At 45.4% G+C, this 26,665-nt stretch overlaps 1 protein-coding gene across 1 annotated transcript in view; it reads right to left on the bottom strand.

The window, feature by feature from the left end:
- DNAH9 (dynein axonemal heavy chain 9) overlaps nucleotides 1-26,665 on the bottom strand; it is a 329,643-nt gene that overhangs the window by 194,770 nt on the left and 108,208 nt on the right. Inside the window, exons 27-31 of the mRNA XM_025428358.3 lie at nucleotides 24,347-24,503; nucleotides 20,616-20,720; nucleotides 10,962-11,119; nucleotides 7,846-7,984; nucleotides 6,176-6,463 (exon numbers count right to left, since the gene is read on the bottom strand). Coding sequence (XP_025284143.2) covers nucleotides 6,176-6,463; nucleotides 7,846-7,984; nucleotides 10,962-11,119; nucleotides 20,616-20,720; nucleotides 24,347-24,503 — 847 coding nt within the window. The remainder of the gene's footprint in view (nucleotides 1-6,175; nucleotides 6,464-7,845; nucleotides 7,985-10,961; nucleotides 11,120-20,615; nucleotides 20,721-24,346; nucleotides 24,504-26,665) is intronic.

Below are 26,665 nucleotides of genomic sequence, written 5' to 3'. Positions count from 1 at the left end.
GTTGACAGTCTGGTAGGAGAGTACAAAGATTTTTATTTCTTCTACATTTTAAAAAAAATGATAAAAAGTAACTTCTCTATTTAAAAAAAATTAAGTGATTCAGGTGTCAAAATGAAATTCTAGAGCTATATAACCAGGGAACAGGAGGAGAGCGGTACTGCTTAGCTCAATATGAAGGTAGCAGATGAATGGTTGTTTGGGGAACAAGATGATTAGTTTCCACCATGGCAAGATAACTTCCTGAGATACTGAGTTTTGTTTTCCACAGCATCATTATTTTTCTCTTCTCTCTCCTAAGCTCTTGCTGTTCCTCTGGTTCAGAGCCAAAAAGCACCCAAAGCAGATTTTGGTTTTGTCCTTCTGGGACTTAACACAGGATATTTCCAGATAAGGATGAGGGAAGCATCAGGAAGGGTTTTGAGTGGAGCTGATATCTAAGCTGATATATGAATGAAAAAGAGCCCCGTGAAGATCCATGGGAGACATTCCAGGTGGAGTGACAGTGAGTACAAAATCATCAGGTTCAGGCTGTAAGCTTGGAGAGCATAAGATCAGCTCAAAGAAAGGTACTGGGTGGGGGTGGGGGGGACAAGTATAAGATGAGATAAAAGAGATAAGCAGGGGTCAGCTATGCAGGAATTGGTACTTAGAATTTTATTCTAAGTACAACAAGAATCATTGGAGGATTTTTAAGCATGAAATTGGCCTGAGGGCACTGCATTAAAAAAATGCAGGGGGAGGGAGGGGGGAGGGAAATGAAGGCAGTACTATGGTTATTGAATGGAGACTACATTATATTCCTAGATTTTTTTTTTTCATGAACAGCTACTGACTGTTTCCCTGATCCTGAAAGCCTTAAAATCACTTTCTGGTTCCATCTAACTTCTTTTCATTCATTTCAATAGCATTATTGAGATAGGATTCAAGTACCATAAAATTCACCTTTTGAAAGTGTCCAATCCAATAGGTTTTGAGCCTATTCACAGGACAGTCCAAATCATTACCAGTATTAACATATTTTCTTCACTCCAGAAGGGAAAACCATACCATTACACCCCCGACTCCTATCTCAGCTCTGAGCAGCCCTGACTGACATTCTCCATCTATTAAATTAGACTATTCTGGACATTTCATATAAATAGATTTAGAAAAGTATGTGGTATTTTGCGAATGGCCTCTTTCACTCATAATGTTTAAAGGCTCATCTGTGCCATAGGATGTACCACTACATCATCCCTCCTTAGAGCTGAATAAAATGCCATTGTGCAGGTAGATTGCAATTCGTTTATCCATTTATCAGCTGATGAATGCATTATTTCTGTTCTCTATTATGAATCTATCAACTTTTGACAGTATCTTTTGTAAGGTAAATATATAAGTATCCCTATCTTTTCCTTTATCTTTCTTTCTCCTATCTTCTACCAGACACATTATACCTTTACACTGGTATGTTTGATATATTTATATTCTGTTCTGGTCTTATATTTAGACCTTCTCTATTTTCTGCGATTGTAAGGGTTGAAGACGGATCATGGCTGACGTTTTTATGGCTGTGGAGATTTTTCATGACAGAAGAAACTGGTTGCCTGGAACCCTTTGTGTTCTCTATGGGCCTAGTGTCATGATTTGACCGAGGATATTCTCAGCATCAAGCCAAGGTCAAATGGAATCAAATAAATCTTTAAAAAATATATCAGGTTATGTTTACTTAAAAAACTATGTGGACCATGATTTTTTTCTTTGGGTGTTCTTAATTGCTTTTTCTTTTCCTTTCTTTTTTTTTTTTTTAAGATTTTATTTATTTATTCATGAGAGACACACACACACAGAGGCAGAGACACAGGCAGAAGGAGAAGCAGGCTCCCTGTGGGGAGCCCGATGCAGGATTCAATTCCAGGACCTCGGGATCATGCCCTGAGCCAAAGGCAGACGCTCAATTGCTAAGCTACCCAGGCATCCCTCCTTTTCTTTTTGTTAAAAGAAAAGACACATGCTTCAGTCCTCATAACTGAGAAGTTTAATAAAACACATAAAATAGATCAACGTTGATCTATTTTTGCTTTGGATGTAACCATTTTTGAGGTCTTTTCGCTGGACACTGTGGACTTCCTGCCCTAATTTGGATTGATTGCTTTCTAGGTCCAGTGACAGCTAAAATGCTAGGACTTTTTTTTTTTTCCTGATTCTGGATTTTTTGAAACTCATTGCATTTTTATTTTTCATCTTCATTTTTCCATAGTATATCCTCAAATAACTTCTCAAAAGGATGCATAATATGTATTGATATGTATTGCAGGATTATTATAATAGCCAAATTATGGAAACGGACCAAGTATTCATGGGCTAATGAATGGATACAGAAGATGTGGTATATATGCAATGGAATATTATTCAGCCATAAAAAAGAACAGAATCTTGCCATTTGCAATGACATGGATAGATCTAGAGAGTACAATGCTAAGTTAAATAAGTCAGTCAGAGAAAGACAAATACCATATGATTTCACTCGTATGTGGAATTTAAGAAGCAAAACAAATAAGCAAAGGGAAAAAGAAAGAGAGAAACCAAGAAATAGACTCTTAGCTATAGAGAACAAACTGATGGTCACCAGTTTGCAGAGGGGAGGGGAAGTGTGATGGGTGATGTAGGTGATGGGGATGAAGGAGGGCACTTGTGATAAGCGCCTGGTGACATATGGAAGTGGTGAATCACTGCCTTGTGTACCTGAAATGAATATTACACTGTATATCAACTGGAATTTAAGTAAAAACAAAAACAGACACCAAAAAAGGCAAAAAATAAAAATAAAAAAATAAAACAGTAAAAAGGGAGTGCTTAAGAAGTAAAATTTAGGACTCTTTGGTAGTATCTTCAATTATCTTCGTTGGTACAGAATTGGTTTTGAAACCATTTCCCTCTGAACTCTGAAGGAATGTTTTCCCCGTCTTCTAGTACCCAGTATTCATGATGAGAGGCCCCCACGTCATCCTGAACCTCACCCTTTCCTCGGGTCCCCTATTCCTACCTCCTTGGTCCATCACCCAACCAGGAAGCTTACTGTTTGCTCTTGACCCCTGACTTTTGAAATCCCATTACGATGTGTCTTTGTAAAAGTCTATTTGAATCCACTCTTCAGTACTGACTATGCCCCTCCAAACTCCTGTTTCTCCAGTTCTAGAAAGTTCTTTCTAGAATTCCCATTGGTAACATGTTGCACAGAAATCAGTCCTCTCTATATCATCTTGACTCCTGGACTGTCTCTTTGTGTATTATATACATTATATTTTGTTATGTACACATTTTATATCTACATATAGACACAAGTATCCCTATCCTTATAAAACATACACATTGAATAAAAATAAATATATACATAAATACATTTTTAAATTATACATACACACATAATTTTGTCCTGGGGTATTTCCTGGACTTTACCTTCCAACCCTCTCTTTGAATTTTATATCAATGATACATAGAGCTCTTTATAATTCTCTGATAGTTCTTTTTATTATTTTTTTGGAGCATTTCCTTCCCTTTTCATAGGTATTTCTTATTTCATAAGAAGATTCTCTTAATTTTTTTTAAAGGATACTAATTAGAACTTTCAAAATGTTCTCTTCCTTATTCACATCAGAGTCAGCTGCTGTGTGCATGTGCACGTGTGTGTGTGTGGGGGGTGGGGTGTCTGTGTCTGCCTTTGTCTCTTGAGCTGTTGCTTTTCCCAGGATCTGGTGAGCCTCAGGTTTAAATGAAGAGCTGCACTGCATTTTCCAGGAGGCAGGGATGGGTGGATATGCCCACGGTGCCTCTCCAGGATGAGAGCGCATGCATGTGGACAGACGTTGGACTATGTTCTTTCACTTGTGGGTGAGTCAGCAAGTGACTGGCCTCCAGGCTGGGGGGTCCCAAATAGACCAGATGGGCTATAAACTGAAACACCAATACTCCAAGAGCAGTCATAGTTTCCCCCACAAAGAGTTTATTAGATTGTCTTAAACTTTTCTTTCTTGCTGCAGGTTAAAGACCTGGCTGTACATGCTCTGTCTTCGTAGCAATTTGAGACCAAAATGGGGAGCAGGGCAATGTGTGTTTGGGCACCTGTGTGGCTCAGTGGTTGAGCATCTGCCTTTGGCTCAGGGTGTGATCCTGGGGTCCTGGGATCAAGTCCCACATCGGGCTCCCCACAGGGAGCCTGCTTCTCCCTCTGCCTGTGTCTCTACCTCTCTCTGTGTGCTCTCATGAATAAATAAATAAAATCTTAAAAAAAAAAAAAAAGGAGACAAGAATATAGGGAGTCAGGTGGAAAAATCACAGGGTAAACTGACTTAATGATCTCCCCCTTGGCCATTTCCAGTTCTCTTTCTCTCCCCTGCCCTCCTTCACTACCAACTCCAAGGCTAAGGCATCACCAGGGTTCAGTGGGGCAGACTGGCTACCTCTAGGGCCCTCCTCTCCTGAAGCCCCTTCTAAGTGGATTCTGGCCCTCCTACCATGCGGGATCTGTCAACCCATTTTCATCCTCTTTCCAGGAACTGACTGAACTCTCCCCTTCCAGTTTCTACACTTCAAATTCCTTTTTCTCAAAAGATGAATTTATAGTATTGCTTTTAGGGATCTCAGGATGACACCTGAAAGCAGAGCCTCACTAGGCGTTTCTGATGAACTTTGAGGAGGTCAGATGGACAGCACGAATGAAAAGCCAGTAGAAAACACCATCTGTCCCAAGAGCCTTTAACAGGGAGTATCTGTCTTAGCAGAGGAGCAGAAAGCAGTCATGAAAGGAGAGAGAGAAAGGAGGACACAGAATGTGCACCAACTGACAAACAAATAGGAAAGGTAAGATTCTGAGTAGGAAAAAAATGCAGAAAATGGGGAGGTAGGGTCACGTTGCCTTAGCAGACCAGAGTGTCTGGGAGGATGTGGGCTGTTCTGATGGCAAGTCCTCAGCCCCAGTGTCTTGGATATCAGGAGCCTCGTTTGGGTTTAACTGCCCTCCAGAGAAGGGGCATCTCTTAGGATTGGAGCCTTTAAGAGGAAAGCACTCAGTCTGGCATTCAAGGCCCTTTATATCATGGTCCCATATTACCCTTTGAGTCCTATTGTTCACTCCCTGCCCCCATACCTTTCTCCCTAGCAATGCTGGATTTCTTTTTGCTGCATGAACAATCTCTGTGTTTCTCCATCCAACTCTTCACCAACCCTTGGCCTCTACCTAGAAGGCCCTCAAGTCCATCTCTACCTTGACAAAGTCTATCCTCTGCACTTGGGAGGAGGGAGGCTGGGTGTGGGGATGGTGGACAGGCAAAACCAATCAGAGCTGGGAAGGACCAGGTCAACATTTTGTTTTCCTCTGTGAAATGGAAGCTCAGAGCTAGAAGCAGAAGCTGATTTGCATACAGCCAGGGCTTAATCTCAACCGACTGTATTGTATTACATTCTAGAAAGGCCTCCCAGAGTGGTATAGAAGGAATGTGCCCCCCAGCTGGTAACCTCCTCAAGGGGGAGCAAGTTGTCTCTCATGAAATGCTCAGTGGAGTATCCTGTAGAAGTAGTGGTGGCCATTGTCCTCATCTATAAAGTGCCTCATCTGCTCCATTGACCTCACGGGTTGTGGGGAGTTCAGACAGGATACATAACATAAAGGCAGTTGTGAACTTCTATGGTGGTGTTCGTAGGATCCCCAAAGGTATTACTGCACAGGAAAAAAATCTATCCATGTCCTCTGTACATCTCGGGGTGGGGAATGTTATTCTGCCTACCGCCCTCAGGTTTTCTTGTGAGAAAAACTTGTCCTTGATCACTTCAAAATGTTTACAAGATCAGAAAAATGCGTAAGAACCAACATGGCTTCCATATTGTACCACTGTCAGTTCTCTCTAATCATATCTGAAGTAATTCACAGGAAAAAAAATATGTGCTAGAGCAGAATGGACTGGGACTTAGTCCTCTATCGGATCATGAGCTTTCTGATGGTAGGGGTGCCATCTTTCCCTTGTATTCCCCACCACACATTCCCCATTGTGGGTGCCTCAGTAAAGAGCTCTTGAAATGAATTATTACTAGGTAGATACATATTTATATATCTAAAGCAATCCTTTGGATTAAGGATGACCCATTATCCAAGAAAATCATTAAAGGACAAAAAAATCTTGAGAGGGAAACCCCCAAATACCTTGAGTACAAAGCTGTCCTCAGCCTGGAGCTTCAGGTCCACCACCGCCTTCCTAACCAACGCTTCAAAGTTGAGGTCTCTCCTCCAAGGGACATCCAGGGCAGGAAAGAGGTCCCCAATCAGGCCCATGAACACTGGTATGTCATCGGTCACGATCTTGGGGATGTTGAAATCTCGCAAGGAGCGCATCAGGACTTGGTCCTCAGGGCGGTCAGGGTCTCCTCGCTTCAGGGATCCTGCCACCACCAACACAGACTTGATGGCCCGCAGGCCCCAGTCATAGTGATCCTGGAAGGTGGCACAGGTCAGGCAGGTGTGCTGAACATCACATGCTAGTGTTTATAAAATTATGGTTAGGTTGGGGATGCCTGGGTGGCTCAGCAGTTGAGCTTCTGGCTTTGGCTCAGGTCATGATCCCAGGGTCCTGGGATTGAGTCCTACTTCAGGCTCCCTACTTAGAGCCTGCTTCTCCCTCTGCCTGTGTCTCTGCTTCTCTCTGTGTCTCCCATGAATAAATAAATAAAATATTTTAAAAAATTATAGGCAGGCCACTTCTGAGGCCAAGCTGGAAGCTCAGGAAAGGACCAATGACACGGAAGGTCGTAGTCATAGATCCTAGCTCTTGGTCTGGCATTAGCTACTTTTCTAACTCTGATGACAACAAAGCAGCCCCAGAGCATACAGGGGGCTGGGAGCCAGGGAAACCAAAAAGAACCACTTTCAATGTGTCTGGCTACTCCTTGCTCATTTAGAGAGTGGAAGGGTATCTAGGGGGAAGCCACGTTAGCTCTTAGAGATGGTCGAGGCTGAGCTCACATGCTCTACACCCAGGAGGCCTTCAGACTCTCTGAGAAAAATAGTTAAAGAATAATTACTAGTAGCAGGGTGCCTGGGTTGCTCAGTTGGTTAAGTGTCTGCCTTCTGCTTGGGTCATGATCCTGGAATTCCGGGATTGAGCCCCATGTTGGGCTCTCTGCCCAGTGGGGAGTCTGCTACTCCCTCTCTCTCTCAAAAAAATAAATAAATAAAAAATCTTTAAAGAGAAGAATTACTAGTAGCAACTCGTAAAGGCAGTTCCAGGAGTTTAAGCAAGAGGCAGGGGTGCTTAGATATAAAGTGGTAGGAAGAAAATGAGATGGATTTGAGAGATATCCAGAGGGTGAAACGAATAAGAGTTCATCCACGATTAGACATAGGGCTGCAGGGGTGAGGATCAGCTGGGAGATGGGCTTTAGATGCTGAGCTGGAGCTGCTTTTCCTGCACTCAGGGGGAGCTGTGGTATAGCTGCTGAACATACAGGTTTAGAGTTCAGAAGAGAGGTTCAGGGTGGATTTGTGAGTGTCAGTCTCTGGCCGGGAAGTCAGTGGTGGTGGGGAACCGACCGATAATACAATGAACAAGGGGTCTGGGAAGCAAGGAGAAACAGGAGAGGTTTTTAAAGAAATCCACCTGGGACAGATTTTATAGGGCTGAGTGCACCCATGCTATGGCAGCAAAGGTAGTCCTAGTAAGAGAGCCCCGAAGGGAGGAGAAGCTTTAAATTCGGAGCTTTTACTATTCTTATGGGCACACTGACTCTCTGTGAGAAGGCTTTCATGTCTCCCTACTACACTGGGCAGAGCGGGGCAATTACACCTGACAGGTGGTCTGGCCAAACTAGAGAGAGTACCTGTTTAGAGAGCAGCTCTTTGCACAACTGGTAAAGGGTGATGAACTTTCTGGCTAATGATCGTGCTTCAATGAATCCTTCTGCCACCAGCATGATCTCGCAGATCAACTCAAAGTCTGGAACCACCATTGCACAAGGCCTGTGAATGGGGAAACAGAGGGTCAAGATGGTTTCCCAACCACAGTCGAAGGGGTGGGGGTGCTTGGAAGACAAGTGACCCTGGCTGAGATCATGGACAGAGGCATCTGTGAGTATAAACACTCAGCCCTTACCAATAGTTTCATCTAAGATTTCTAATTCAGGGATGAGTTGACAAAGGATAAAAGACATGAACTTTCTTGACCAAGGTGACGGATGATGGTAGCAGGAAGGGGCAGGGGTGGGGTTACAGCTCATCTTGTAACACAGGCATGGCTTGGTCAAGCTTTAGTAAGTAGTAATTTATTCGGTCAGTTCCTTATATAATAGATTAGGGGCTAAGGTTGAGGAATTGGGTCTCTCCTGGGGTCTACAAGGATCTACTCCTCATTTTCAAAACGTATGTCTCCTCCAAGCCTATACACTTGGGGCTCATTCTGTGCTTATGCGCATAAAAATATAAATAAATATCTAACGCTGAGGTCTAAAGTAAATACCTATTAACCCCATCTTGCCACAAAATGCATATATGAGGGGTGCCTGGGTGGCTCAGTTGGTTAAGTGGCTGACTCTTCGTTTCGGTTCAGGTCCTAATGTCAGCATCAGGTGATTGAGCCCCACCCTCAGGCTCCATGCTCAGCACAGAGTCTGTTTGGAATTCTCTCTCTCCCTCTCCTTCTGTTCCTCTCCCTGCCCATTCTTACACGAGCGCTCTCTCTCTCTCTCTTTCTCTCTCTCTCTCTCTCTTTCTCTCCCTCTAAGATAAATAAATAAAATCTTGTTAAAAATGTCATATATGGGAATACAGAGGGGAATTTTTATCTATAAGGATTTACTGTGACTTCCCCCCCATAGCCTAGAAACATTTGATTTTTAAATTACATATTTTTAAAATTAATTTATTAAGTCTATAACAGGAGCCTAAGGTTGTTTACATTTCTTTAACCACATTTTCCCTACACCAATGCAAAATTTTCAAAAGCATATCATTCAAGAACATTTTTCCTCTAAATTTGACAGCGCATTCAAATTCAAAGGAGCAACCACACACTTAGAATCTCAATTATTTTGCAACCTGAACTAAGGTTAAGTATGCATTCATACAACAGAATGCAATAGGGCCATGGAAAATAATGCTATGGAAGGAAACTATTTTGTGGCATGGGGAAAATATTCGTTAACAAAGGCAGGATACTAATTTATATAGAGTCTTATGCCAAGTGTGACAAAGAGATACCCTGCCCACCAGATATTGGAAGGGAGAATGCCAAAAGGTTGTAACTATCTCTGGATGACAGCATTCAAACAAGAGGAGCAGAGGTTCTGGAGGTGGACTGTCTGGGCTCTAACCCCTGTTCTGTGGCTCGCTACTTGGTCTGTGAGCGAACCTAGTGACTACGGTTCCCACCCTGGGCAATTTGCTGCCCTATTTTCTCCCTGCACAAAGGGTGATACTAGTAGCACCCACCTCACTGGGTTTTGTGAAAATGAAGTAACAAAGTAGATGTTTGTATTTATTGTTTTTTTTTTACAAATATTTTTCTCCCTCCCCTCCCAATTTTCTGGATAAATGTTCCCTTTAAATTTGGGGCAGGGGGGTGGTGTGGAAATGTAGAGTTGTTCTTACCAGGGTGATAATCCACTTGCGTAATTGTTTGTAAATGCAAGGCTCACTTAATAAATACTTTGTGCAAGCCATGAGCAAGTGATATTCCATGCCACCCTTTCAGGCAGCCTGGTGATGTTCCAATAAGCTCTTGGCTAACATGGGCACTGGCCTGGGTGGGGGGGGGGGGAGTATGTCCACACCACTCCTGTGACGCAGGAATTTGCCACCGCATAAGTGCACAGGGACCGGACTGAGGGACGAAATGCACAGGGACCTCTCTAGGGGGCTCCTGGACTTCACGTCCCCAACAGAGCAAGGGCTCTGGCTCCCAAGAGGAAGCTGACCTCTGTGTCACAGCTCCTGAGGCCTCTCTGTCTTAGATGACGATCCAGGAGGTGGAAAAAATCAGAAACCACGAGGTACCCTTTTTGGTTGGGCTGAAATCTCTTTCCTGAGAAAAAGAACGGAGACTCCCTCCAGCCCCTTCTAGAAAATGGATTTGTGTTTTCTTATCACAGTAAAAAAGATGTAAAAGCATGGCAATATCCACTGGTGGCAAAGGTGAAATAAAAGAGGTGTTCTTGTGCATGGCTACTAGGAGCATAACTTGGCACTAGTCTTTGTAGAAAGCAATTTGTCAGTGTGTATCAGGAGCCTTAAAAAGTGCCTCCCACAGAACGTAAAGACTGCTAACTCTGGGAAACGAACTAGGGGTGGTAGAAGGGGAGGAGGGCGGGGGGTGGGAGTGAATGGGTGACGGGCACTGGGGGTTATTCTGTATGTTAGTAAATTGAACACCAATAAAAAATAAATTAAAAAAAAAAAAGTGCCTCCCTGTTAACTCAGTGATTCCACTTCTGGGCAGCTAGCCAAAGAAAATAACTATGCATAGAGAAAAAAAAAAAGGACTTATGTACAAAGATGTATATTACAGCATTATGTGTAAATTTATTTTAAATGTTAGAAGCATTCTTAATATTTAAATATGGGGGACCACTTAGTGATACCTGATACCATGGACTGCGCACTTGGTATAATAAAACGTAGTCATGAAATGAAATTTCTTATGAATATCTAACAGAAGAGATGATTTATGATAAGATTATGATAGAGTATGAAATGGCAAAAAAACAATAGGAAGTGTGTGTAGACCACAAATGCATGACTTTAAAATACTCATATAGAGGAAAGCAGAATACAACAGAGCAAGAAATAATTTTACTGGTGATAACGTTAAAGGTGGTTTTATAAACTCTACTTTTTTATATGTTATAAATTTCTTCCAATATGTGTGCCATACATTTTCAGTGGAGAAAAACAGAAGAGGCTTCTCTCTTGGGCCCTTGCATGGGGCAGAGCTGATGCTCACCTGAAAAGAGCCTTGAGATTCTCTGGAAGTTCCGTGCGGCCAGCGTAACCCGGGTTCATGGTGATGAAGATCCCCACCGAAGGTTCCAGGCTAATCTCCTCCCCAAGGAAGTTGAATCGTTGTTTCTTATCTCGGATTGCATCTTGAATGCTTTTTACCTGGTGAATGAGTCAACAGAAAAGGTCTCCACTGTGCTCCGGGGGTGGGGTGGTAGATAAGGCTGGGAAGCATGGTTATGCCCAGTGCAGACACCTGCTCTGTGGCCCCTTTCACTGACGGATGGGCACAGTGACTGCACCCTGGACCCTCTGCTAATGAGCATGGGGTGCCCGTCTGAAAGAAATCTGGTCTCCCATGCCCATGTTTATAACAGCAGTGAAGGGGTCAGGCGTGAACAGCGAACAGGTGTCTAACCCCACTGACCTCCCACCAGGCACCGTTCTGAGTGTTTCTACATGTTAATTCATTTGCTCTTCACCATAACCCTTGAAGCGCATTTCTCTATGATGAAACAGAAGCACTGAGTGGCTGGGTAGCTTGCCTGACCTTGCTCAGGTCCTAAGTGGTGGGTTCTGGACTTGAATCCAGGCAACTTGGCTACTGCATGATGGATAGAACACCAGGACCTACCCCCTAGGCTGGTTCTAAGGATTAAATGAAAGAAAGCCTATGAAAAGCTGAGCACACAGAAAATGCTTAAAAACAGCAGCTAACACAGAAATTGTTACTGTGGTCCTCAGCCTGGCTTACTTCCTCAGGCTACGTCTCTAGAACACATGGCATAATCACAGTTCACCCCTTTAGAGATTGCACATCCTTAAATGGCAAAGCGAGACTGGAGCCACATCCCCAAGGGCTATGAGTACCTTTCAAAAGTCAGACTTTTGTCTTAAAGGTGTGGATTTAAGCTGAAGCTTGACCTGGTCAGCTCTACATTCTAGAATGCTCTTACAGCAGTGAGGAGAGGGACAGAAACGAAATCCCCATTTTCACACATGGTGCTTTGGAAAGGCATGTGCAACAATGATGAGCGACAGCAAGAGTGAAGATAAGAGGGGCACGCTTGTTCAGGGAGGCCCCAGAGTGTATCTGAGTATCTCTAGCCATTCGGGGCTCCTGAAAGCCGAGGGGCCAGTGCAAGGTCTTGAAAGAGCTCCAATCATGTTGCCATGGGCAGGTGTTTAGAATAGTTGAGGGTTCTGTGCAGATTGGGCTGTAGGGGTGTGTGTGTGTGTGTGTGTGTGTGTGTGTGTGTGTGTGACAGAGAGGGACAGATATAAACAGAGAAGGACAGACAGAGCTGGAGGATTTATGAGACATACAGACATGGAGAGACAGCAGGAACCTAAGTAAAAGAGAAAGACACCAGGCAGCTGGACCATCCTCCATGGAGTGGGGCTCTCCCCAGCACCTGGCAGGGCAGCACCCACCAGAATGGGTGACAGGTCTACAGGTGACAGGTGAATGAGGATTCAGCTCCTTTCTCAAAGTGAAGCTCTAAAGACCAAATGCATTTGAGCTCATGGAGTTAGAGACTAAAATTTCTTTTCTGCATAGAGAATGGCAATGCTGTGTGTCAGAGGTGATCTCCAGCACGGCACGCACAGCGGTGCTCACAGGGCAGCCCCGCATAGCACCTCCTGCCTCCCCATCACCCCCCAGCTTATGAGGGTGGTGAGGAAGGGGCTCTCCCCAATGGTCCCAGTCCTCCCATCTATAAAATACACCAAACGCTCATCACCATCTTATAGGGTGGGGAAGGGAGTTTCATTGCCATTTACTGATTGCTTTGATACCCTTGGGCGAAGGCCAGAGCCCAGGACCGTTTTGCTTCCCTCCTGTAGGATCTGAGGCCTCTGTCCTCCCATGTAAAAGTCTGTAGGGGGTGCTCCTGAGGCAGAGTATGGAGCAGATGCAAGGCCACAGTTAACGCTGGGGCATCAGTGCTAGTAGCAGGCTCTGTGAGCAGGGGGCTCTCCTGGGACAGGACAGAAGACTGTGTGCCTGGCACCTTCTCATCACCTTAGTGGCAATCAGGGTCCATGGGGATGAGTCACTGCAATGCAGCGGGTGGGGTCCAGGAGGCCCCAGTAAAGTCCAGAGGTCCTTCAGGATGTTGGGAAGAGGCAAGAGAAGCAGGTGGGCTGGGATCACATGGATTACACCGCAAGCCCAGCAAGGGGGATTCTCAAACACAGGTAGGCATAAACGGATACCAAAGGGGCCAGGTCCACTCTTCACTCAAGGGGGTCCATTATTTCTCTGCTAAAAAATCATCACTTTAAAAGATTTTAAACCCACAGGGAATAACAAAAAGAAAAAGAATAAATGACGTTTACCGACCACTTGGTATGTACCAGGCACTTCTCTGAGTATTTTAGGTGAGTCATCCCATCCTGTGAAGTCCTCTCAGTAACTGTACGAGATGGGCAGATCCTCATTTTATAGATAGGGAAACTGAGCCAGAGGCAGTTAAGAAGCTGTGCTGCAGTTATGCAAGATGCCAGGTTTAGGGAGGCTACGACAGGGGTATGTGGGGACTCTATGCTATTTCTGTAATTTTTCTATAAGTCTAAAATTGTTAAAAATAAAAAGTTGCAAGAGAAAAAAAAAGAAACTTGCCAGCTGTCTAACAGTTGGTAAGTGGGGCAACCCAAGTTACCAACCAGGCAATCTGGTGCCAAAGCACATGCTCTTATTAGCCACTTCCCCAAACCTCCTTTTACCAGGACACTGTGCCAGCCACATGGCTCCTCATCGAATATATACCTTTCAGGGGAATTTTGTTTTACTCTAAAAATAATCATGTTATAATTTAGAGGCATATGTTTCCACGAAGTAAGAAAAGTGTATTTGCCACTCGCTAAAGAAAACAAACAAACACAAAACGCTATGTAGAAACCGATGTTCTTGCCTGAGGGTGACTGTGTACCTGTCCTCCCCAGGGAACATCTGGCCACAGCTGGGGACATTTTTGTTGTCACAAGTAGTGCGAAATTTCTGGAATTATCAGGCTCAAGGCATTGAAAATGCCAAAGTTGGGAAAACTGTGGTCTGCAGAATGTCTTCCCAATGAGGAAATTGAAGGTAAAAAAGTATAACTGATTTGTCCACCATTCCACGGCTTGTGGCCCTGGGGCCTCCTGAATTCCCATGCAAATTCATAGCCCCCCACCCCACCCCAGATTGGATCACCCAATCAGAAATTCTGGGGTGGGGTCCAGCTAACTAGTAAGCCCTGGGATTATAGTAAGCCCTGACTAGTAAGATCTGGATATCTGCCCAGTTCAAGAACCACTGCAGTCCAGTTAATTCTTGTGTTTCTGCTCATCCTGGCTGCTGCCCAGCTGTCCCCATCAGAGCTGCATATAGGCCCCACCCCCTCAGTACACCTGCTTCCTCCACTCCCTCTGCCCCACCTACCCTGGGGAGGAAGATGTGTCTCTGTGGCCTGCTAACCTAGGCTAACCCATGCCCCACAGCCTTCCAGATGTTTCCCTCACTTGCCAGTCCCCCTCTTAGCTCCAGTTCTCAGCATTTGCTGGACATGAGAGCCACATGGACGTGGTTCTTTCAAAACAAAAGTGTTTCTCTTTTCAAAACCAAACCTGATGCTTAGGTCCTGTCCCAGACCAATGAAACCAGAATCTTTGGGGGTGGAGACAGTGTGTTTGTGCATTGCTATGGGCACTTCTACTGTGTCACCAGGGTTGAGGAGCTGGAACCAAGGGCAGCATGTCCCTAAATTTAGTACGAAACCCAGGGGATTGTGCAGAAATGCAGACTGTGTCACAGCAGGGCTCTGGTGGGTCTGGATCTGCATTTCTAACAGGCTCCCCGGGGAAGTTGAGGCTGCTGGCCCATTAAGTGCCCCAGCCAAGAGACCCGACTGCCCCCTTCCCATTTCAGGACCCTCCACTGGCCCTTAGCCAGATGGGCTCACTTGCCCTTCCAGCGCCACAGTCTTAATCATCCCTCTCTCAGGGAGCTCGCTTTCTGCCTGATGCTTTAGATGGGTGGGTAGGTTTTACCTCTATCTCAGGCCAGCCCCATATCCTGCACAAGCCACGGTGTGCCTGTCTGACCATGAGAGCCCAATGGGGTATCTTAAGAATGAGGCCTTTCTCTTCCAAGACTGGAAACTGGTGAACACAGAGGGCTCCAGCCCTACGTCTTCCCGCCCAGGCTGGGGCCTTGTATCAGACACACTCATGAAGGGTAACAGTCATAGCATCTTTCTTGTAGGTGATAGGTTTTAAAGAGGTCATCGGCTAGCTCTGAGCTACCTGAACCCACTCAGCTTTTTCCTCCATGCCCCTTATGTTCTAGGGAAGTAAGTCCACTCTGTGGTCCAGACTTTGCCCCCAAATGCCATGTGTTATTAAAATCCTGCCTGGCTCACTCCATGCTGCTCTCTGCAAAAAGCAGATTGGAATCTGCTGCCTTCAGGAAGTGCAACCCACTCACCACTTTTTACATTAAAAAAAAATTTCCGTGTTTTTACCTTAGACCTTACGCTCCTCTATAAAGGGTGTTACGTGGGAAGCTCCCTTGGTTCTGAGACTCTAGCATTTGGCACTCTGAGTCCTTGGAACACTGCTATGGTGACCTCCCAAGACCTTGCTAACCGATCTGCTGCTTCTAGCTGCTTCCTGCCTCGGCCCAGCACCCTTGTGCCATGGGGAAGGAAGGCACATGGCAGAAATGCCTGGCCAGGGAGGCTGGAGGGAGAAGGTGGTGGAGTGTGTCCTGCTGACACATGCCCTTGGGCCCAAAGGCCTAGTGAGCTGATTGCAATGGTATTGGCAAAATTCTGGGGGAGGGGGAAGACTAAGTAGTACTTCATACATCTTTAAAATAGCAGAGTAATTGCTCTTGGAATTGTCCCACTTATTCCCATCGTATATGTAATTCTGCTCAACCACTCTGACAGAGACACGAAAATACCCACCTGCAAGAACCCCGGAGCACACGCACTTTTGTAGAAGTTACTGGGAGAGGAACCCAGACAGGCAAGGAGCCGGGAGGAGGAGAGGGGATGACGAGGGAGAGTCACAGCTGGTATGGCTTTGGAACCAATATGCCAGCCTGGATGGCTGTGTGAATAATATTTTTTTTTTTTAGCTGTGTGAATAATTAAGTGTAATTTTCTCCTTGGGTGGGTATAGGATTTTAAGTGGAACAGACTCAGATTCTGCCCCGACTATTGTCAGACCACTTGTTTGAAACGATCTCTCCTACGGGTATGCTCCTAGCCTGGAGTGTGAAAGCACCAGGGAATTCTGGGTTGAATTTATTTCATTTAATTCCAGAAGCAAAAAGGAACTGACCTTGCAGAACCTGCTAGGACATCCTATTGGGCAGCTTCAAAATAAGGCGAATTCACATTGTTTATCTCTTGTGCACTGGGGACAATGGCTATTGAATACTGCCTCGTCAATTAAGACACTAAGTTTGGGAAGATGGTCTGAGGTTGGGCCAGCTGAGGAGTGAAGGGTGTTGAGGAGGGTGGTGAGACCTGGGTGTGGACCCTCTTTCCCTGCCCCATGTCTCCTGGTCTTCCACTGCCCTTCAACCTGTGTTCTGCAGTGCTCAGGTAATAATAACAGTAACCACCACCACCATCATCATCATGACCATCATCATTACCACCACCATCATGGTCCCCATCATCATCATGGCCACCATCACCATCATCTTATCACCACTATTTTCATACCATCATCATCACCACCATGACCATCATCACCATGACCATCATTATCATGACCATTATCACCACCAATATAACCAACAGCACTACCACCCCCATCACCACTAACATCACCACCACCACTACTACCACCACCACAATCACCACCATTACCGCCACCACAATCATCATAGAGACTAATATTTATCGCATGCCTACTAGCTGTAGGGCTTTAAATGCTCCACATGTATTAACTTATTAAATAATTATTACAACCGCATCTAGTAGGTACTATTATTAACCCTCTTTAGAGATGTGGGACTTGAGATATGGACTCACCCAAAGTCACACAGCTGGTAAGTGGCAGAACCAGAGTTGAACACTGGCTGTGTGGTTTCAGACATGACCTACACACATGACCACTTCCCCACCCCCTTGCAGGGTTCACCCCACCCTACAAGAACCTGTTTCTTTGAAGATCCCAGTTACATATGGGATTGCTCCTATAATCTCTGGAGCCCAAGATGAACTCTATGCTGATCCTACTTGGCTCTCACTGCTTCCTGCTGCCTCTTCCCCAGGCTCCTTGGAGGGACACCGTGAAATGGCCCTTTGGCAACCCCACAGCACTGAGCACTGTATTGGGTCCACCATAAGTGGTCCTGGATTTCAGCAAGGGCAGTCATGCCAGTGCAACCTGGCTGGTGAGGACAAGAAAAGCCCTCTGCAATCTGGGGCCAGTAGCCAGAAAAGAAGATGCAGAAACTCCTAACAGCAGAGATGAAAGAGCGGGACTTTATAGCATGTAGAATAACAGAAGATGGTGGGCAAGAAGTAGAAAAGATGGGTGGTATATGAACTGTCAGGTATCTGCAGTGGAAGAAACAAGGAGGAAACTCCAGGTACAAAATATAATTATAATTATAATCCCAATATCCAAGGCTACAAAGAGCTTATGCTTCTGTCCCAACTCTCAGAACCATCCTAGGCCTAGAATTAGTACTCTGAGAAAGCTCTATTTTATTCGTGTTACTCCACACCTTCTTTCCCCAAATTCACACAGACCTGGAAGAGGCATTAATCCTGGTTCTTCTAAGTTATGAAGTGACCACACAGAGGTGAAGCAGTCAGTGGCATGCTTTTTGGTCCAGCTCCCAAGTTGTTTCCTTTTGTTTTGTTTTTTAATGAGTTGCCAACTTTCAGAAACCTGGAGTTTTTGGTTTTTTTTTTAAGATTTTATTTATTTATTCATGAGATACACACACACAGAGAGAGAGAGAGGCAGAGACACAGGCAGAGGGAGAATCTGGCCCGATGCAGGAAGCCCGACATGGGACTCGATCCTGGGTCTCCAGGATCACACCCTGGGGTGAAGGCATTGCTAAACCGCTGAGCCACGCGGGCTGCCCTGGAGTTTTTTAAATAAAAATCTGGACTTTCAGCTTCTCTTTAAAATTCAAAAAATCTGGCAAACACTGACATATTCTGACAAGGCAGAGGCGTGCTGGTAAATGTTTAAGAACCAGCTCACCGGGAAAACAAAATGCCCCTGATTTGTAGGATTTGCCACTTTCTGCTGGGAAAATGCTCCCATCACTGCTGATTTTAAGCCACCGATGTGAGAGCACTGAAATGCTCGCAATCAGCTCCCATGAACCATGCTAGTCAAAGGTTTCCAAGGGAGTGTTCTGGCCACCTATTCAATTTACTGCTGCTACCAACTCCTATCGAATCAAATAATCCAAAAGAGGGAAAACCATACATCACCATTGGGAATGAGAGAAGGACCCACAGTTTTGCAACTTGTGAGGGCTTCACCAAGAAGCAGTCCAGACAAGAATCCATGAATGAGAGCACCAATCAGCTGCCCATCACAAGGGATGGAAAGCCTGACTACCTTGGGGGGAGGGCAAAGTGAAGGGACCCTGCAAAGCCTCCCAGCCACTTATGGCTCCCAGTGCCAAGTGGAGGTGAAGGTGAGCCATGGAATCGGTAGATGGTGTGAGCTCTGCCACTGTTCCACCTCGGGGTGGCTTCAGCACCTGCTCACGGCTCCAAGTCCAGCCTTCATGGACAGAGACAGCATGTTGCATGGGGACATTATGTTGCATGGGGACAGCATGCTGGGTGGTGGTGGATAGAGGCTAGCTCCTGCCCCGTATGCACAGGCCAGCGGGAGGGGAAGAATGCTCCTTCGGCCAGTTTCCCCACCGAGGACCACCCTCCATCTGCAGCAACTCCCACTTCCCCCCCTCTGCTGCCCTTACCCTTAGAAAAATGTCAGTTGAGCTAAAATTTTGCCTTGGCCCTTCATTTGGGCCTGAAGGCTTTAAACCAAAGCCTAGGGGAACCAAGGAGTCCCTCATAGCTCTGCTTTTCTTTTTCTGTACTGTATACATCCTGCTCTGGAAATAAAGGCAAATGACAGGAGGAAAATTATATGCTTAGGCCACATGGAGCCCAGGCACAACCTGGGAGCACCAGTCATGCCAGCATCCCAGGCGCCATCACCACATGGCTTCCTTCACCGCTTGGTGTCCTTATGTTGGCTTTGTCTTGTTGAGGTGGTGGAGTGGGTGGGCTCTGAAACGACAGGCTCCTCGGCGGGAAAGAGGAGCACCAGTTTACTGGAAGGAGCACAGAACGGGTGCTGGCAAAGGCTGTGCTTCACCAGGGTGATTGAGGCGCCTTGGGGGAGGCCATGGGGCTCGCACTGAGGCCGTGGCCCCAGTCGGAACCCCTGTGAGAGACCCCTGACATCCTGCAGCCACTGACTTTCCCCACTGCTCAGCCCCTCTTTAAAACCATTGCCAAGCAGAGGGCAATTTCCCCTTCAGAAACATGCAGGGGCTCTCTGCCCCCCAAAGTAGGTACAACACACATCACAACATTAGAGCCCATCTACCTCTCTGGCCTGATTTTCTTCTCTAGCAGTTTATCCCTTAGACACCAGTATCTGTGTCTATACACGCCCCTGGTTGTATGGGAGAGGGTGCTGGGTTCAAGGCCCAACCTCACCGCTTGCCAACATGTCCTTGGACAAATGACTTTCCTCAGCTGGTCTTTGGGAGCTGGTACAGAACAGACTTTCAACAGAGGTTTGCTCACTTTTCCCTACAGATCCCTCTTTCCACTTGATTCCTCTGTCTATAAGACCCTTCCCCTTAATCCAGATCGTCTCCATCTAATTTTTTAGGTCTAGCTTCAAGATGGCACATCTAGCAGCCTTGCCCTGTACTGTGAGTCAGGAATCTGATCCCTTCTAAAGCCCTCAAGAGTGCTTGTGCCCGTCTCAAGAACTAAAGTTGTTTTATGAAGTTAGGGATCTGCCCTAATCAACCGGGGACACTTCACCCTGGTTCTGAGCTTAGCACTCACTCTGCTGTAGGTGCTCAATAGATGAGATGCTTTCTGGAGAAGTTGGAAGACAAGCGGCATATTTATGTAAATGTGACCCGAACATGACTTCCTTCCATCAGCAACATTCACCCTGTGATCCTCACTTTACTGAGCTTATCATCACATGATGAAGTCATTTCCCATCCTTTGCATGAGAGATCCTACCTTTGTATGATGAGATGAATTGGCCCAAAGGAAGTAGAGCAGCTTTCCCAGGCTCGATTACAAAAGGGAAGACCTTTCCAAAGTCCATGGCCTTTCCAAGAAGCCAGGCTCTGCTATCTGCCTTGATCCTCCCCTCGCCCACAGGAAGCAGGTGGGACAGGTCACAGAGGAGAAAATGGAGTCCACAGCCAGTGAATGGATTCACCTTGGTAGGGACTCATGGGATCCCCATATCCTGCCCCGGGGCCAATTCTAAAGAACAGAGGAAGGGGCTTGAAGTCCAAGTGGGAAGGGAGACACAAAAGTGGACGAGCAGAGGTTGAGAGCAAGAGGATGTAGATTGCCACAGTGCTTGGGGAGATGATCACAGGCCTCCCACCAACTTGTGGCCCCCATACCTGCATGGCTACCACCGACAAGACTTCCACAGAGATTCGGTTAAACTCATCAAAACAGCCCCAGGCACCAGTCTGAGCGAGGCCTTTGTAGATGTTGCCGCAAGACTGCAATGAAATGTATAAAGGTTAAATGGCCCTCTGTGCCGGGCTCATCATCACACATGGAAATCAGCTTCCATACTTTTTGTGAGAGATACTTCCAGTCTCCTACCGACCGCTGGTTTGAAAAACTCCTATTAAAATTTCAAGGGCAATCACATTTTTGATGGCTGAGGGTGCCAACATAAGTCATGGGATCAAACAGAACCTTTTCAAGACACTTAGACCAAAATCCCTTTAAAATGTCATTGGGCTTGTGATACTCTTGATTCTGTAGCTTTTAAAATAGCAGGAAATGAATAAAATATTGTTTTTTTTGCACCATAGACCCCCCCCCCCCACACACACACAAAAGCCTTCTATTCAGCATTCGGCATGCGCTGATAGAAAAGTTTATGTCTGTATCTTCAGATCTGTGCCCAAATGCCCAGGGTGATAGGAAGCTGTAGATGGACGGGGGACATGATAAGATCTGTAGAAAGTGAATGACAGGTAAATATTTTCAAATGAGAGCAAGAAAGGAATTTTCAAAGGGAAGATGGCATATCTGTCCTAAAAATAAAAACCGCCTGGGCGTTCAACGTGAATAACTAAACCACAGAGCAAATACAGAGGGGAAGGTGACAGGGGGACACTCTCAGGGTCACTGGCAAGGAGACATCGCTGGAGTGCTGGGGAAGTGGAAAAGTCTCATTCATTTCTGTAGTGAGTGTTTGCTACCCATCAGGTGTGTGCACAGCTTGTGCGTTAGACACAGAAGGACTCAGTCTAAGAACTCCTAGCTGAGCTGTAGAGAGAAGGCATCCAGACAGAGCAGGTCAATCGCTCCATGAGCAGGAGTTCCAGTGGATAGAGTAAAAGACACAGATGTTAGGGCGTTCAGAGAGGAGCAAAGGAGAGCACTCGCTAGCAAGCAGTGTTGCCAAAGGGATGAATTTCAGACAGTATTACGACATTGACTCCCAATGTTTATTTCACAAGATGCCAAATCTGGGAGACAGTAGATGTTCCTTGAAGAGATGGCATTTGGGCCGATGAAGTTCAGGAAACACCACATCCTATAACCCTCTTTTGCTAATTTACAAAATCTATTAGAACTTTTTTTAAAAAGATTTTATTTATTTATTCATGAGAGACACAGAGAGAGAGAGAGGCAGAGAGAGACACAGGCAGAGGGAGAAGCAGGCTCGCTGCGGGGAGCCCAATGTGGGACTTGATCCTAGGACCCCAGGATCCAGGATCACACCCTGAGTTGAAGGCAGACACTCAACCACTGAACCACCCAGGTGCCCCGACATCTATTAGAACTTTAGGGGGAGGAAGGAAGAGTCCTGAACAACAAAATTCAGTCAATGTTTTATGGCCAGGATTTTTCATTTTCCTTATGTGGCTCCTGGTTTTCCCAGGATGCACGCTGGCGAACATTCGTGTCAGGGACAGAACACAGGAATAGAATTCTAAAAGATTGGACGTGCTGGTATCTCACAGGACTGTATGATACCTTCAGAACATACACTGTGGATGTTGCCTTATTAGTATCTGTATAGATAGAATGGAAGGGGGTAAGGGAAGTAAATATTGCAGGCAAAGGATGAGCAAAATCATATGTCTAGAGAAAAAATAAAGGCATCATTTGGGCTGGTGAAGTACAAAAGGAGGTTGTGGTTATAAAAAGCCTTGAATTATTAGAAGGGACTGTGAAGGTCCATGGAGGCTTGGAGCAGAGGAAAGAATGATTCAATGAACGTTTTAGGAGAACCAATCTAACATCACCTAAGCTGGCGTGGGAAAGGATGGAAGGATAAGCCCCACCTTTCATTAAGTTCCCTGAATTAATGGATTCCTCTATTCATGCTATAGTTTTCTCTATTGTTCTTGCTCTGATCTGTGTCTTCACTAGGCTGAGCCAAAGCTTTGCACAGTCCAGACAAAATACGGATAGACCCCTCTGCTCATCCTATACCCTCAGAGGAATCGATGGGGGATTGGGGTTCAGTCGTAAGTTTAGAAAGAATTGAATAAGATGGCCTTGGTGACTCCCTCACCATGGGGCCAATTCATCTATTTCTGTTTTGCATGCCAGGCCTAACTTTGAAGAAATCCTGATTATCTTCAATCAATACACCAGGTCTTCTCCATCTAATGAGTGCATCCTCCAAAATGTCCTTCTGGGGAGAATATCCATATCAGCAATGCTGCCTTTGCTCAACTATAGAAAAATCTAGAAACTTAATCCTTGAAGGTTGAGTTTGTAGGAAAAAAATACTTTCTTCTTTTAGGCTAACTTAAAGAGAAATATTAATTTTTTTTTTTTTTTTAGAGAAAGAGAGCGTGCACGTGCATGCACATGCCCAAATGAGGGGGGCGTAGAGGCAGAGAGAGAATCTTAAGTAAGCTCCACACCCACCATTAAGCCTGACTCTGGCCTGGATCCCGCAACCTGAGATCATGGCTTGAGCTGAAATCAAGAGTCAGACAACTTAACTGAGTAAGCCACCCAGGTGCCCTATTTTTTTTTTTTTTTGAGAAGTAGTACTTTAATGTGTTCATCAATAAAAGCAACCATGATAAAATTTAGACTGTGTAGAATACGGGGAAGACAGCTGTCTGGCGTCTGAATCCTCATTTTGTTTGCTGGCTATGAGCAAACACAGTGTTTGAGATTTCTGCAACTCTTTGCACAGCAAAATTTTCTGTACAAGAGAAATTATTAAAGTTATAGCAGATGAATCTCATTTAGAGTTCTATAGGTTAGCTCGTAGTCTCTAAAATTATTTTTAAATTAAATTTATTTTGTACCCAATATACCATGATTTATAGATATAAATATTTAATCTACTTAATGCTACGGTTTTATCTTTTCCCCCACTCTAAATTTATTTACATGTCATCCTATTTCAAAAGGGACTTAAGATAGTTCACCAAAATAATACAATAGAACAAAATAAAAATAATGAAAAAGTGAGAAGATCTTATTACACTTAAAAAAAAAAGAATTTATATGACATCTAGCAGAACATTGCTAGCTAAGAAGTGACCTATGGGCTTCTTGTTTCTCTTGCTTTTCTCTATGACACAGAACCTGGAATACATTTAAAAAGTAAAAAATGGTGAGCACCTGGATGAAGAACATTGGCCTTACACTTGTCCTTTGTGGGCATCACTCGTTAGGAGTGGAGGTTAATCTATTCTGCCTTCAGAAGTCACACCTGCCCTTGGAGGATATTTTGTCTTTGTAGAAATATTGGGAAAATGCCTACTTTTCCAGAAAAGCACAAATATGACTTTTATGGGAAGATTTCATGTTAGCCACTTGGGAACCTTTCTGTGGTTCTAGGTCAAACAGAGAATGTCAGCCTTTGGATACATGCTCAGCCTCCTCATTTTACAGGTGACTAAAAGAAGCTCCCAAAGTGAAGTAACCCATCAGTGGTCACAACACTCACTGGTGGAAACTCATCTACAGTGAGGTCAATGCGCTCCAGGGATAAAAGCCTCAGGTCTCCTGGGACCGAGCGAGCAGAGACCTCTGTGCCCGGGCCTCTGGGCTGGGCCAGGATGGCATGGATGAACCTGGTCCCCAGTGCATGCTGCCACCCAGTTCCTAGCTCCTCCTCCAGCTGAGGCTGTACCTTGTAGTCCATCTGCTCGGAGCAGTTGAACACATACACCATGACACCCAGCGCTCGGCCCAGGTCCTTGGTGGTTTCTGTTTTGCCTGTGCCTGCAGGTCCTGCTGGAGCTCCACTCATGGTCAGGTGCAGAGACTGGGTGAGGGTGATGTAGCATCTGTCAAACACAGGAGTGCATAGATCATTCCCAGGATTCCATGTGGTCCGACCAAGGACTCTGGCCCTGCTGGGTCCTGGGGAGACAGAGCTCAGGTTCCAGGCCATGGGAGACCTGACAGCTCCTGTAAAGGAAAGCCAGGGTCCCCACTCCCGTCTCTCTCCCACAGTGCTGTGGGGAGAACTCTCAGAAGGTTCATCTAATCACAATGCTCCCTAGGGGCATCGCTGGCTCTCTGCCAGGCCCCTTCTGATCTCGCCCCTGCTGACTTTTCTAGCTCACTGCCCGTCTCTGCCATCTCTCCAGCCCTAGTGCCCTAAGGTACCTTCGTGGAGAGCTATTTTCACGTGCCCATGCTGTGTTCTGAATGTTTGTGCACCCCAGCTCCCCAAGACATATGGTGAAACCCTCACCCTCCTTAATACCAAGACCCTGAAATCAGGACCTGAGCCAAAACCAAGAGTCAGAATCTCAACCAACTGGGCCACCCAGGTGCCCCTTATTTCTGGTACTTTTTAAAAAGGACTTGCATTTCTATTTAGTTGGAAATGTGCCTTTGGGTTATAAGCACATAAAATGATGCTCAAGACCACTGGTCATTAGGGAAATGTGAATTAAATCCACAATGAGATACCATGATTTCAAAAGGACAGACCAGAATAAGTGGTGGTGAGGAAGTAAAAAAGGTGGGAAACTCACCCACTGCTGATGGGGATGAAGATGGTACAGCTACCTTGGAAGACAGTTTGGTGGTTTCTTAAAGAGTAAAGCTTACTAGGGTGCCTGGGTGGCTCAGTTGGTTGGGCGTCTGACTCTTGATTTTTCTGCTCAGGTTATGATCTCAGGGTCATGGGGTCGAGCCCCACATCGGGTTTCCAGGTCAGTGGGGAGCCTACTTGGGATTCTCCCCTCTGCTCCTCCCCCTGCCCATGCGTGTGCATTTTCTCTCTAAAAGAAATAAATCTTTTTTTTTTTTTAATAACGTAAAGCTTTCCATATGAGTCACTAATTCCCCTTCCAGGACTTTACCCAGAGGAAATGAGCATTTATTTTCAGACAAAGACTTAACACAGGAATGTTGCTAGCAGCAATATTCTTAATGCCAAGAAACCAGAAACAACCCAAATATCCAATGGTGAATGGATAAACAACTATGGGATGTACCTGTGCAGAATATTATTTAACAATATAAAGGAATGAAGTGCACAAACGTGTTACAAGAAGGGAGAACCTTAGAGGCATTACACTAAAGCCAAAGAGGTCACACGCTAAATGTCACATATTGGATCATTTCATAATGACATGTCTGGAAAATACAGAGACATACAGTGGATCAGAGGCTGCTTGGGGAAAGGATATGAGATTGACCACAGAAAGGGTGCTGGCAAAGTTTAAAACTGGGTGGTGGTGACGGTTGCACAACTCTATTACTAAATTATTAAAGGTCATTGAATTGTACCCTTGTTTTAAGATTATATTTTTACATAATTTCTACACCCGGTGTGGGCTCAAACTCATAACCCCAACATCAAGAGTTGCACACACCACCAATGGAGCCAGCCGGGTGCCCCTGAATTGCACACTTGTGACCAGTGAGCTGTAAGGCACAAAATTATACTTCAGGAAAGCCACTAAAAATGTGCCATGCCACTGGCCTAGCTTTTTAATACCTTGCAAATTAATGCACAGGCTCTCCACCTGCAGGCTGGCCTGCGAGGACCTGAAACCCCAGACTAACACCCTGCATGCAAGTTGGTGATTATATCTCCACTAGAACCAAAATGGGTTTGAAAAGACTTGAAGTGAGTCCCAGAATTCTCCTTTAATTGAGTGAAAAATTCCTGTACATATTTCAGCCTTTGTGTATGAAACCCAGGAAGGCAGGTGCCCCAGGTGGAGAGAACAGGTGTGCAGAGTTGCTCTTCTGCCTGGACTTTGCCTGTGTGAGGGAATGTATTGCCTCAGCTCTTGAGGGGAGGTGTAGTTAACCGCTGGGGAACTGGGATCCCCCCAGCCCAGGCCCCCGGTGCCTCACTTTTCCCTATGGACTAAGCTCACATTAGAGTTGCTGACCTGGGGCATGGACCACAAAGCTATGACAGTCAGGACAAGGGGCGAAAGCTCAGTCATTGTTACCATTTGGAAATGTTTCCTTTCTCAAA

This window comes from Canis lupus, chromosome 5, assembly GCF_003254725.2.
Source record: "Canis lupus dingo isolate Sandy chromosome 5, ASM325472v2, whole genome shotgun sequence".
Classification (NCBI taxonomy): Eukaryota; Metazoa; Chordata; class Mammalia; order Carnivora; family Canidae; genus Canis; species Canis lupus.
Note: the sequence above shows the minus strand (reverse complement) of the source record. Positions and strands in the feature narration are given on the sequence as shown.